This window comes from Mustelus asterias, chromosome 15 (assembly GCF_964213995.1).
Source record: "Mustelus asterias chromosome 15, sMusAst1.hap1.1, whole genome shotgun sequence".
Lineage (NCBI taxonomy): Eukaryota > Metazoa > Chordata > Chondrichthyes > Carcharhiniformes > Triakidae > Mustelus > Mustelus asterias.
In genome coordinates, this window is record NC_135815.1 from 23,087,915 (window position 1) to 23,100,670 (window position 12,756).

The 12,756-nt window shown below is 40.8% G+C and overlaps 1 protein-coding gene across 23 annotated transcripts in view; it reads right to left on the reverse strand.

Moving 5' to 3' along the window:
- LOC144504391 (CAP-Gly domain-containing linker protein 4) overlaps positions 1 to 12,756 on the reverse strand; it is a 226,452-nt gene that overhangs the window by 184,475 nt on the left and 29,221 nt on the right. For all 23 annotated transcript variants that reach the window (XM_078229631.1, XM_078229633.1, XM_078229629.1 and 20 more), the window contains exons 3-5: positions 9,812 to 9,951; positions 7,706 to 7,799; positions 4,721 to 4,882 (exon numbers count right to left, since the gene is read on the reverse strand). In XM_078229631.1, the coding sequence (XP_078085757.1) occupies positions 4,721 to 4,882; positions 7,706 to 7,799; positions 9,812 to 9,951 (396 nt within the window). The remainder of the gene's footprint in view (positions 1 to 4,720; positions 4,883 to 7,705; positions 7,800 to 9,811; positions 9,952 to 12,756) is intronic.

Genomic DNA, 12,756 nt, shown 5'->3' on the forward strand with positions numbered 1-12,756 from the left:
CTTACTCCAAGTCAGCTGCCAAACATGGCTATTGGTCAGTTCATTTGGCAGAGGAACCTCAAGAAATGGCCACTTTCAGGATACCATCCAGAAGATACTGCTTCCAGAAATTTGCTTTTATCCATCTGTCAGGATCTGTTCCAGCAATATATAGTAAGAAGTCTCACAACACCAGGTTAAAGTCCAACAGGTTTATTTGGTAGCAAATACCATAAGCTTTCGGAGCACAGCTCCTTCGTCAGATGGGGTGGAACAGATATCCACCCCATCTGACGAAGGAGCTGTGCTCCGAAAGCTTATGGTATTTGCTACCAAATAAACCTGTTGGACTTTAACCTGGTGTTGTGAGACTTCTTACTGTGCTTACCCCAGTCCAACGCTGGCATCTCCACATCATGACCAGCAATATATGGCAGAATTGCAAAAAATATCTTTGGATGTGTGTGCATCTCTGATATTGTGGAGAAGGACAAAACCAACGAAGAGCATTATCAAAATCTACACCCACTGGCAGTAGCTCGTTGTGAAGGATTCGTCTTCAACGTCAAAAATGCCAGATAAATGTGGATCAGATTACCTTATCAATTCTATCTATTCAAGTTCCGGGATCTTTCCTGACCCAGACAAACTTCAAGATGTACGATACATGGACAATGAGGATTTGGATGCCTCAAATTTTTCAACTGCTTAGTAGCATAGATACCCAACATTGCTGATTGTACATCACCACTTAGATAGAGTAGTTGCTAAGGAGGGATTTTCCATATGCATGGTGGGAGGACCAACATCATGCGGTTAAGTCATTTAAACAAGCATCATCAGGAGAGACCAGTGTTCTACAATATCATGACCCAAGAAAGGGGACGATCTTAGCGGGCGACTTAGTTCAAAAAGGGTTAGGAATATGCATTAGGTGAGATGGCAAACCAATTGCATTTATTTCCAAAAGTCTATCCCAAGCTCAGTCCAATTACCAAAAAAGAAAATGCTGGAAAATCTCAGCAGGTCTGGCAGCATCTGTAAGGAGAGAAAAGAGCTGACGTTTCGAGTTGAGATGACTCTTTGTCAAAGCTAAAAGGCCTAGCTATGACGGTAACACTACATTCTGCACTCTCTCATTTCCTTCTCTATGAACGGTATGTTTTGTCTGTATAACGTGCAAGAAACAATACTTTTCACTGTATGTTAATACATGTGACAATAATAAATCAAATCAAAAAGAAAGTGGAAAATATTTATACTGCAGGATGAGGGAATGAAAGATGAGTCATAGCCACAGAAACCAGGGGAAAAGACTGCTAATGTATGTTCACAGAGAGAATAAAGGGTGTAAATGGCGGTAGCAAAGGGGGAGAAAAGGTAAGGGAAGGGGAATAAAGTAGGGGGAAAGAGTGTGGGGGGGAAGAAAAATGAAGAAAAAAATCAAAATAAAAGGTAGAGAACAGTAAAAAATTAAATAAAATAGAATGAAAACAAAGGGGTCGAGGTGGGGTAGAGCAAATCATCTGAAGTTGTTGAATCCGATGTTGGGACCGGAAGGCTGTAAAGTGCCTAGCTGGAAGATGAGATGCTGTTCCTCCAGTTTGCGTTGAGCTTCACTGGAACATTGCAGCAAGCCAAGGACAGACATGTGGGCATGGGAGCAGGATCGTGTGTTAAAATGGCAAGCAACCGGAAGGTCAGGGTCCTGATTGCACACAAACCAAAGGTGCTCAGCAAAGCGATCACCCAGTCTATGCTTGGTCTCTCCGATATAGAGAAGACCACATTGGGAGCAGCGAATGCAATACACCAAATTGAAAAAGGTGCAAGTAAAACGCTGTTTAACCTGGAATGAATGTTTTGGACCTTGGGTGGTAAGCATAGAAGAGGTAAAGGGGCAGGTGTTACACCTTCTGTGATTGCTTGGGAAGGTGTCATGAGTGACGGGAGAGGTGTTGGGTATAATGGAGGACTGGACTAGGTTATCCCAGAGGGAATGGTCTCTGCAGAATGCTGACTGAGGGAGTGAAGGGAAGATGTGTTTGGAGAGACCAAGCGTAGACTGGGTGATTGCTTTACTGAGCACCTTCGGTCCGTGCGCAATCAGGACCCTGACCTTCCTGTTGCTTGCCATTTTAACACATGATCCTGCTCCCATGCCCACATGTCTGTCCTTGGCCTGCTGCAATGTTCCAGTGAAGCTCAACGCAAACTGGAGGAACAGCTTCTCATCTTCCGGCTAGGCACTTTACAGCCTTCCAGTCTCAACATAGAATTCAACAACTTCAGATGGTTAGCTCTACCCCACCTCAACCCCTTTGTTTTCATTCTATTTCATTTAATCTTTTACTGTTCTCCACCTTTTATTTCTTTATTGTCTTTCTTCATTTTTCTTCCCCCCCCCCCAACTCTTTCTCCCCTTCACTTACCTTTTCTCCCCCTTTGCTTCCTCTTTTCTAAATTTTACCTCTGTCCCATTCATTTTCCCCCCTCCCCCAACATTTTCACCTGTCACAGCTTACCCTCTCATTTTAGCTTCTCTGCCATTTGGCCATTCACACCCTTTATTCTCTCTGTGGACTGCCATTAGTAGTCTTTTCCCCTGGTTTCTGTGGCTATGACTCATCTTTCATTCCCTCACCCTGCAGTATAAATATCTCCCACTTTCTATGCCTTATAGCTACAGATGTCTCGCTATACCTACAAGTATACAAGATGATGTGCTTAACATTGATCTGATGAATTTTGGTCAACACAAGGACAACCAACTTTAGGGGGAACAGTAAATGATCCATGACTAGACATTATAGAATCCTACAGTGCAGAAGAAGGCCATTCTAGACTCGAAACGTCAGCTCTTTTCTCTCCTTACAGATGCTGCCAGACCTGCTGAAATTTTCCAGCATTTTCTTTTTTGGTTCAGATTCCAGCATCCGCAGTAATTTGCTTTTATCTCAGTCCAATTATTTGGACACCAACGCCAAAAACCTTTTTCCCAGTTTGTGGTTAGGATTCTCCGGTGCTGCTGAAAGTGAATAGAGTATTGACTGGAACGTTAAGTTCTCCATTCTCACTTGCTGTGTGCCAGGCACAGATGAGATTGGAGAATCCCGCCCAGAATGCAAAGCACTTACTCTGATATGTCAGTACCACACCGTTTCACATGCATCTATTTGGTAAATGATTCATTGTAAAAACTGACCATAATCCACTGGAATTTACTCAGTTCAAGGCACTGACAAGTGTGCCTCCGAGACTACAATTCCTGATAAAAATACAGGACTATGATTTTAAAGTCCAATGTAAACTTGGTAGCAAAACGGTTGCTTCAGAAACACTGAGCAGGTTATCCAATCCGAAAAAAGCTACAGATGTCTCGCTATACCTACAAGTATACAAGATGATGTGCTTAACATTGATCTGATGAATTTTGGTCAACACAAGGACAACCAACTTTAGGGGGAACAGTAAATGATCCATGACTAGACATTATAGAATCCTACAGTGCAGAAAGAGGCCATTCAGCCCATCGAGTCTGCACCGATCACAATCATACCCAGGCCCTGTCCCCATAATCCTATGCATTTACCCTAGCTAGTCCCCCTGACACTAAGGGACAATTTAGCATGGCCAGTCCACCTAACCTGTACATCTTTGGACTGTGGGAGGAAACGGGAGCACCCAGAAGAAATGGGGAGAATGTGCAAATTCCACACAGACAGTGACCCAAGCTGGGAATCGAACCAGAGTCCTTGCCGTTGTGAGGCAGCAGTGCTAACCACTGTGCCACCATGCTGCCCTATGGAGATTGATTGTAGAAGGTTAGCCTGATACGATACAAGACATGCCAGACATCCTCAGATGTTTTTGGCCGTACGGAATTGAACTAGGTATTTAAAGAGGCGTGATTTTCAAAGAAAAACAGGTGCTTGTGCCCGAAGCTCTCTGTCAGGACATACTGTCACAGTTACACTATGGCAAATGGGCATGGAGTGAACAATGCGCCCGGCAAGATATAATGTGTATTGGCCAGGGATCAACAATGATATGAAGACATTAAAATGTACAAAGTATGCCAGAGTCACTAGACAGATCAACGGAAAGAACCTTTGTAACCTCATTAAGTATATATTTTCACTTTTAATATATGTAATATTATTTTGGTGAGGTGGGGAGAGAAGGGTATGTTGTGATATCACTTTAAGGGAATATGCCAATGAATAAGTAGCCAGGATGTGAACCATGTAACCAGCAGACACTGGTCGGAGTAACTTTCAGTTTAGCTAGCAGCATGTGATGTGAAGGTGTTGCAGCTGTACTTTCCTGTTAACAACATCTGTTGAGTTTTTATAGCAAATACGTCTACTGAGCATTCCTGTAACACACCTTCCAAAAAACCGAACCTACATTTAATGTGCAAGACTGATAAGTTTGTATTAAGCGAATACAGAAATACAATTGCTGCTTCCAAATGTATATTTGGAGCATCATTGTAGTTGATTATGTGCCAATCATTTTCTCAGTTGGTTTTCCAAAACCGTTAAGGTCATTTTTAAAGTGCATTTACTCATCATTTTGAAAATAACAATAATTGCAAAAGTCTGATGTCAGTCCCTTGTAACCATAATTTACAGGTTTCACCGTGTCTCCAATACAAACATTGAGAGAGTCTTATTGTAAAAAGAAAGACAGAAAGCCTACTTTTTTTCCCTGGTAAAACTAGTTTGAGATTATTTACCTCCAGCATTTGCATCCTTCAGAACTACTCTTATTAATTCAGGAACATCAAAATAAGCTGCATAGTGCAAAGCATTCATGTTTGTCCAACGGCTACGAAGAGTGACATCAGCTCCCATAGCAATCAACTGTGAAGCGAACTTGGCAGCAATCTCTGCATCTCCTAGAAAAACAAAAATATAATTCAAAACTCTGGAAATATAAGGCATAACACAAATCGTATGTCACAACAAGTTAGTATGAAAGATGCCACTGGCTTGCAGGATACATTGGAGGACCAGGACAATGTTGAGTCACAATTAATATAAACTTAGGGAACCCTCTACCATAGAAACATTACTAATTGAAAATTTGTGATGTGGAGTTGCCGGCGTTGGACTGGGGTGGGCACAGTAAGTAGTCTCACAACACCAGGTTAAAGTCCGACAGGTTTATTTGGTAGCATGAGCTTTCGGAGCGCTGCCCCTTCATCAGGTGAGTGAAGAGTTCGGTTCACAAACCGGGCATATATAGACACAAACTCAATTACAAGATATTGGTTGGAATGCAAGTCTTAACAGGTTATCAAGTCTTTACAGGTGCAGACAATGTGAGTGGAGAGAGGTTAAGCACAGGTTAAAGAGATGTGAATTGTCTCCAGCCAGGACTGTTAGTGAGATTTTGCATGGTCTCACCAATGTACCAAGCCTCAGGACATCCTTTCCTTTTCTACAATGGTGAGACCATGCAGACACCACAACAACGGATGAATGGATACCGCTCGACAATCACCAGGCAGGAGTGTTCCCTTCCTGTCGGGGAACACTTCAGCAGTCAAGGGGATTCAGCCTCTAATCTTCAGGTAAGTGTTCTCCAAGGCGGCCTTCACAACACACAACGCAGAATCACTGGACAGAAACTGATAACCAAATTTCGCACACGAGGACGGCCTCAACCGGGATCTTAGGTTCATGTCACACTATCTATAACCCCCATGACTTGCCTGGGCTTGCAAAATCTCACTAACAGTCCTGGCTGGAGACAATTCACACCTCTTTGACCTGTGCTTAACCTTCTCTCCCCTCACATTGTCTGCACCTGTAAAGACTTGATTACCTGTTAAGATTCGCATTCCAACCATTATCTTGTAATTGAGTTTGTGTCTATATATGCCCTGTTTGTGAACCAAACTCTTCACTCACCTGATGAAGGGGCAACGCTCCGAAAGCTCGTGCTACCAAATAAACCTGTTGGACTTTAACCTGGTGTTGTGAGACTACTAATTGAAAATTCAATATAAAACAATATTTTCCCAGTACTTCATGGAATACCTTCTACTAAATACACTGTTATTTGCATGCATAGAGCATTGGACCCAACACAAGTATTTAATCCCATGAAGTGAGCAAGCTCTAACTATTCTGTTTACACTTACAAATTTTCTTTCTGAAATATTATCAGCAAAGATTCTTGATTACAACACTGGGAGAATAGGGCTCTTCAGGTGATTAGTTACCAACCAATTAAAATTTGATGCACAATGAGGACCTGCAAAACTGATAGTGTGGTTACTAAAGCACGCTCCCTAGACTAATTGTATACCAGATAAAGCTTTAAAAAATACACATCAGGCTCCAAGGCTGTAAACAAAGCTTAAGCATAGAGAATGAATAAATGTTGAATCATTAATATTTAATCTTTGCCCTCATCATGCCCCAAATATAACTCGATTGGGCATTTTGGATTGCATTTTTAAAAAAATATTTGTCAATGGACATGTTGCCATTTACATGCGAATGTTGCCAAAAACAGGAAGTAGGGTAATAGGAGGCTCCTATGGTACATAAGCACCAACACAGGCCTGTTGGGTCAAGTAGTCTATTTCTCTACTTTATAATTCGACACAATTCAAAATAAATTCTAGTGATTTCATACTCCAGTATTTTTTTTAATGCTCGTATAAAACTCTATATATTGTGGACACAACATTCATTTCAATAATGGGTAGCAGGATTTGAAAGGTCTAAAATTATATTTTATCCGTGACTAGTCAAAATTCTTATTTTTCCCAAAATATCCAACTTTCGAAATAGACTATGCCTGGTGAAAGCTGATTTTTTACATAAAATTTACAAATTTCAAAATAAACAATGCCCATGAAAGTGGATTCTTTAATATAAATTAATTTTGAACTGTGAAAGGGTAAACAGGTAGCCTACTTCCAAGACTTTGCCAAAGCTGCTTTCAATCTGACAATATAAGGACTCAACTTCTCAACAATCTTTCCTGTCAGCCTAGATAAAATTGGAAAACTGACCATGCAAACCCACTGCAAGCTCAAGAGGATACAATAGTAGTCTGGCAAAGATCAGTCACCACTGAAGAAGATGGCACTACTGTAGTTCAGCTCAACAGCCCACATTATTTCTATCAAAATGTAGTGGTACAATATGTCACCTTTTGGGTAAAGTGTGAAACTAATTCATTCTGTGAGGAATACTCATATTGAGATACAATTCTCCTTTAACAGCATGTTAAGGGAGGGTACATTCACAGATTACATACTTGTTTGGTATCTTATTTGGTCCATTTACTTAGCAATCAATAAAAATTCTAAGATAAATTCTGTCACTATTTTCATATTGTAACAATTCCAGCAGTTTGGATTTAAGTGATTTTATCATACATGTGTCCACGTTAATTGACTTGAAGAATAATTAATTTAATGTTCTAAATGGCAGGTGTTTAAAAACATAATTTGATTAGGATTGTTTCATGAGCAGTCCATTAAATAAAATCAAGATGACTGGAGTGACCACAATAGAAGCAAATTATCAGCAACCTTATTCTCATAAAAATCACATTGGTTACTAAAGTAACTAATACTCTGGTCAAAAGATTATGATAAAAAGAAGCACTAAAGCAACGGTCAAGAAGGAAACGGGATACAAAGAAATGTTAATTTTTTAAAATCTACAATAAAATAAATATTTGAAGTACAACTCACCAATTCCTTGAGCTCCAGCTTTGCAGGTGTAATGTAGCAGTGTCATATCTGTCAATCCATCTCTGTCATTCACATGGCATCCTCGACTCAGAATCTAAAGCAGTTACATACAGAACAGAATGATCGAAGATTCATTTCCTCTTTTTACTTATTTCACATGGATATTGATCATCCACAATCAGCTGAGGAATATAGGATTGTGCTCTCTGTTAAGACAATGCTCAACCATAATCAGACATGAACAAAACTCATAAAGTATTCTTTCTAATTATACTTTTTCTCATCAAGACTTTGATACATGGATCTGCTTACAGAAACTTGTGTGGGAAGACCTTTCTGGATCTGCACCACTAACAATTTTGCCTGGATGCAGCAAATATTGAAAGAAAACAATTCGAGCAGGATGGAATGAACATTTTCAAACGAACTTGCTTGGCTTTCCTTTAAAGAAAAGTCAGGCAGCTTCCTTTACTGGCATGTGCTCCAATTCATTCAACTTTCCAGCATTCACTGCACTGAGATAATGCAGTGCAGCAGAACCCAGGAAAATCTCCCCTTCAAGTTTCAGTTCCCTTTGACTTTATATATTCATCATTAAATTATCCATAAACATCCAATGCTGGCTTTTGTTGTTTCCCTCCAGTATTTAACAGTGGGTCTATTTTAGCTCTATCTATGGAATTTCTTCCGCAGGTACAACCCAGAAGGTAAATCCAAAAAAGCCCCAATTTCTGCCAATTTCAAATGATACCAAATTTCTTGTCAATTTCATTGGAATATCCCAAAGGTGAAATGGGTATTTATCTACATAAATATTCTAAGCACAAGAAAAACATCAAACTCACACAATGACCGGAACTTTCCTGCTGTCCACGCTAGCGGGATCTTCTGGTCCCACTAACAGCACATTCCTGCCATGGGTTTCCAGGTGGCATGGGGTCAAGTCAATGGGAAATCACATAGACTGCGCTGGGTCAAGAAGATCCCGGCATTGGCCAATGGCGTGCCGCTTCCCATACAAGAAAGATGCTGCAGGGAGGCCAGAGAATCCCACCCCACATATTTAACCTCCGAGTATGGAAATTAAACGTTCAATTGTGACACGGAGTTTTTGCTCAGCTGCCCTGTTTTTCACAGCACAAAATACCTGATATCACTCTAATCAGCACAAAAGATAGTAGAATTTTCACACTTAATGAAACTGAGATTTCCACAACCTTTTGCACTAGTTTTAAAAACACCACACTAGAAGCAGATCCCTCTCACAAAACTGGTCATATTCCCAAGTGAATTAATCATCATTGCCAGTTTTCACTAATTTCAATGTTTGCGAATCTCCAAGGAAACTCCAATATTAAGCTGGATCTTTTGGATTCATGGATACCAATAGGTACATTAAATTTACTAAAGAACTGATTACTGTGCCCCAATCTTACTACACAATGGCTTTGTATATTTTAAAGATGTCTATTTTAACAATTTAAATTCAGTTTCTGTATGATAAACTCATTTTTGTTTGCAACACAAAATTTTAAAGAAGAGCTGCCTGGTTGTGTTGTTCTTGGTATGTTTTACATTTTGCTGAAATGCAAAAGTGCTTGAGCAGAAATTGGGATGGGAGGAGGGAGAAGTAAGACACTTTAAAAAGTATCACCAATTACATCCTAAATGCAAACTCTATCCGTAATATCTATCTTCAATTTTCAATTCATTCAACATTCATCATTCATGTACATTTGGCATACATGTTTAAGAACCTGCAATCAGGGAAGCTTTTCAATTTGTTATACTCATGCAATAAAAATGCATTTAAAGGTTAAGAAAATATAGTGCAAGCGCCTGAAGATGAATTTTAATAAAACATTCTAATAAACACTAGAAAAATAACTTTGTTCTCTCTGTGACTGAAAATCTGGTTGTAAGTTTGAGAGCTTTGAGCAAATACAATCACAGTGCAATTGATGAAGCTTCTGCATTTTGGGGCTTTTGGTTAACCTCAGAGATTAAGGAGAAGAAGTTGTGCCCAGTACACATTACAAACTTATAAGCCCTGCTAAAAATGAATCTACAAAGTACAGCAATTGGAATTATGCAATTTCAGTTTACCTCATTCCCAATTACGTCTATCTGTTGTTGCACTTGTGGGACCCACTGACGCAAGATAGCAAACAATTCGGAAACAGTTGTTTTAAGGTCACGTAGAATTCTTTTGCATGCTGGGTCATGTGGATCAAAGAAGGAAAATTCTGCAGGTGAAAATTTTAAACAAAATTATTACTTTGCCATTAACATCTCTGGTTTCTTGATAGGAATGTGACAAAAGGAAAGTAACAGCACTGTGGGTATATATACACCAGGTAGGCTGAAATGGTTCAAAAGACGGCTGCTTGCCATCCCTACTCAAGGGCAATTAGAATGGTCAACAAATGCTTGCCTTGCCAACAATGTTCATATCCCAGGAAGGAATAAAAAGAAGCACAGTCCTACTTATCTCAAGTCTGCATATATTGATGTACCAATTATTTCAACAAAATGCTACACATTAATGCCAAATACTTACTATCAACATAAAAATTGACATGCCAAATAGACATTTTTTTTCAAATCGTAGCTATATTAAACACCTTTTTTATTACAACTCGCAACAGCAAGGCCCTAGCATATTCTCTAGAGTTTATAAGAATGAGAAATGACCTAATTGAGATATACAGAATTCCTACAGGGCTTGACAGGGTAGATGTAGGAAGAATGTTCAACCTGACTGGGCGGTCAGGGACACAGTCTCAGAATATAAGTTAGGCCATTTAGGACTGAGATGAACAGGAAATTCTTCACTCAGAGGGTGATGAATCTTATCCCAGAAGGCCATGGAGGGCTTGTCATTGAGTATGCTGAAGGCAGAGATGGACAGATTTCTAATTATTAAAGACAACAAGTGATATGAGGATAGTGCAGGGAAATGGCAGTGAGGTAGAAGATCAGCTGTGGTCAAACAGATTAAGAGTTTTAACAATACCAGGTTAAAGTCCAACAGGCTAATTTGGTAGCAAATACCATAAGCTTTCGGAGCGCTGCTCCTTTGTCAGATGGAGTGGAAATGTGCTCTCAAACAGTGCACAGAGACACAAAATCAAGTTACAGAATACTGATTAGAATGCGAATCCCCACAGCCAGCCAGGTCTTAAAGATACAGACAATGCGGGTGGAGGGAGCATTAAGCACAGGTTAAAGAGATGTGTATTGTCTCCAGACAGGACAGCCTGCAAGTCCAGGAGGCAAGCTGTGGGGGTCACTGATAATGTGACATAAATCCAACATCCCGGTTTAGGCTGTCCTCATGTGTGCGGAACTTGGCTATCAGTTTCTGCTCAGCGACTCTGCGCTGTCGTGTGTCGTGAAGGCCGCCTTGGAGAACACTTACCTGAAGGTCCGAGGCTGAATGCCTGTGACTGCTGAAGTCCTCCCCGCACCGACCTCCTCAGAAGACAAACACGGGACACGGTGGACAGAGTACCCTTCGTCGTCCAGTACTTCCCTGGAGCGGAGAAGCTACGGCATCTCCTCCGGAGCCTTCAACATGTCATTGATGAAGACAAACATCTCGCCAAGGCCATCCCCACACCCCCACTTCTTGCCTTCAAACAACCGCGCAACCTCAAACAGACCATTGTCCGCAGCAAACTACCCAGCCTTCAGGAGAACAGTGACCACGACACCACACAACCCTGCCACAGCAACCTCTGCAAGACGTGCCGGATCATTGACACGGATGCCATCATCTCACGTGAGAACACCATCTACCAGGTACACGGTACCTACTCTTGCAACTCGGCCAACGTTGTCTACCTGATACGCTGCAGGAAAGGATGTCCCGAGGCATGGTACATTGGGGAAACCATGCAGATGCTACGACAACGGATGAATGAACACCGCTCAACAATCACCAGGCAAGACTGTTCTCTTCCTGTGGGGGAGCACTTCAGCAGTCACGGGCATTCAGCCTCGGACCTTCAGGTAAGTGTTCTCCAAGGCGGCCTTCACGACACACGACAGCGCAGAGTCGCTGAGCAGAAACTGATAGCCAAGTTCCGCACACATGAGGACGGCCTAAACCGGGATGTTGGATTTATGTCACATTATCAGTAACCCCCACAGCTTGCCTCCTGGACTTGCAGGCTGTCCTGTCTGGAGACAATACACATCTCTTTAACCTGTGCTTAATGCTCCCTCCACCCACATTGTCTGTATCTTTAAGACCTGGCTGGCTGTGGGGATTCACATTCTAATCAGTATTCTGTAATTTGATTTTGTGTCTCTGTGCACTGTTTGAGAGCACATTTCCACTCCATCTGACGAAGGAGCAGCGCTCCGAAAGCTTATGGTATTTGCTACCAAATAAACCTGTTGGACTTTAACCTGGTATTGTTAAAACTCTTACTGTGTTCACCCCAGTCCAACGCAGGTATCTCCACGTCAAACAGATTGGCACAGCAGGCTTGAGAAACCTAATGACCTTCTCCTTCTTCTATTTCCTATGTTTTTGTGATTCTACTTTGCTGTGAGAATAAATCTGACAGAAAAAAAAGGAGAAACGTAAGTCTAATTTTTCATAAATTATTATTGCTATGTCTTTTGAAATTGTAGTCTCCTCAGCCTCGTCATCCTTTGAGAAAAGGCACCGAATGCCACCTGCCTGCAAAACAGTCGAGTAGATTCCAGTATGGACTGCAACAGTTCATGTCAAGTGTAAAAACCCACATTTGCAGCAAGAAAACAAAATGTTAAGTGACTGGCTATCCAGGCCTAGAAAATCAAGGAAGAAAATTAAAATAACATTGACAAGAAGAGACACAACAACAGAGAAGCCTAAATTAGCCGACTTGTCTTGCATATGGTTTCAACCACTTATGTAAATAAAACTGCAAATGTAACTAATTGTTATTAATTAAAGTGAATAGATTTAATAGCAAGGTACTCCTGCAATTAGCTAAAACAGAGAAACCTATCTACAGGCTTGTTCATTTCTTTGATGTTACTTGCATAAGGTAATC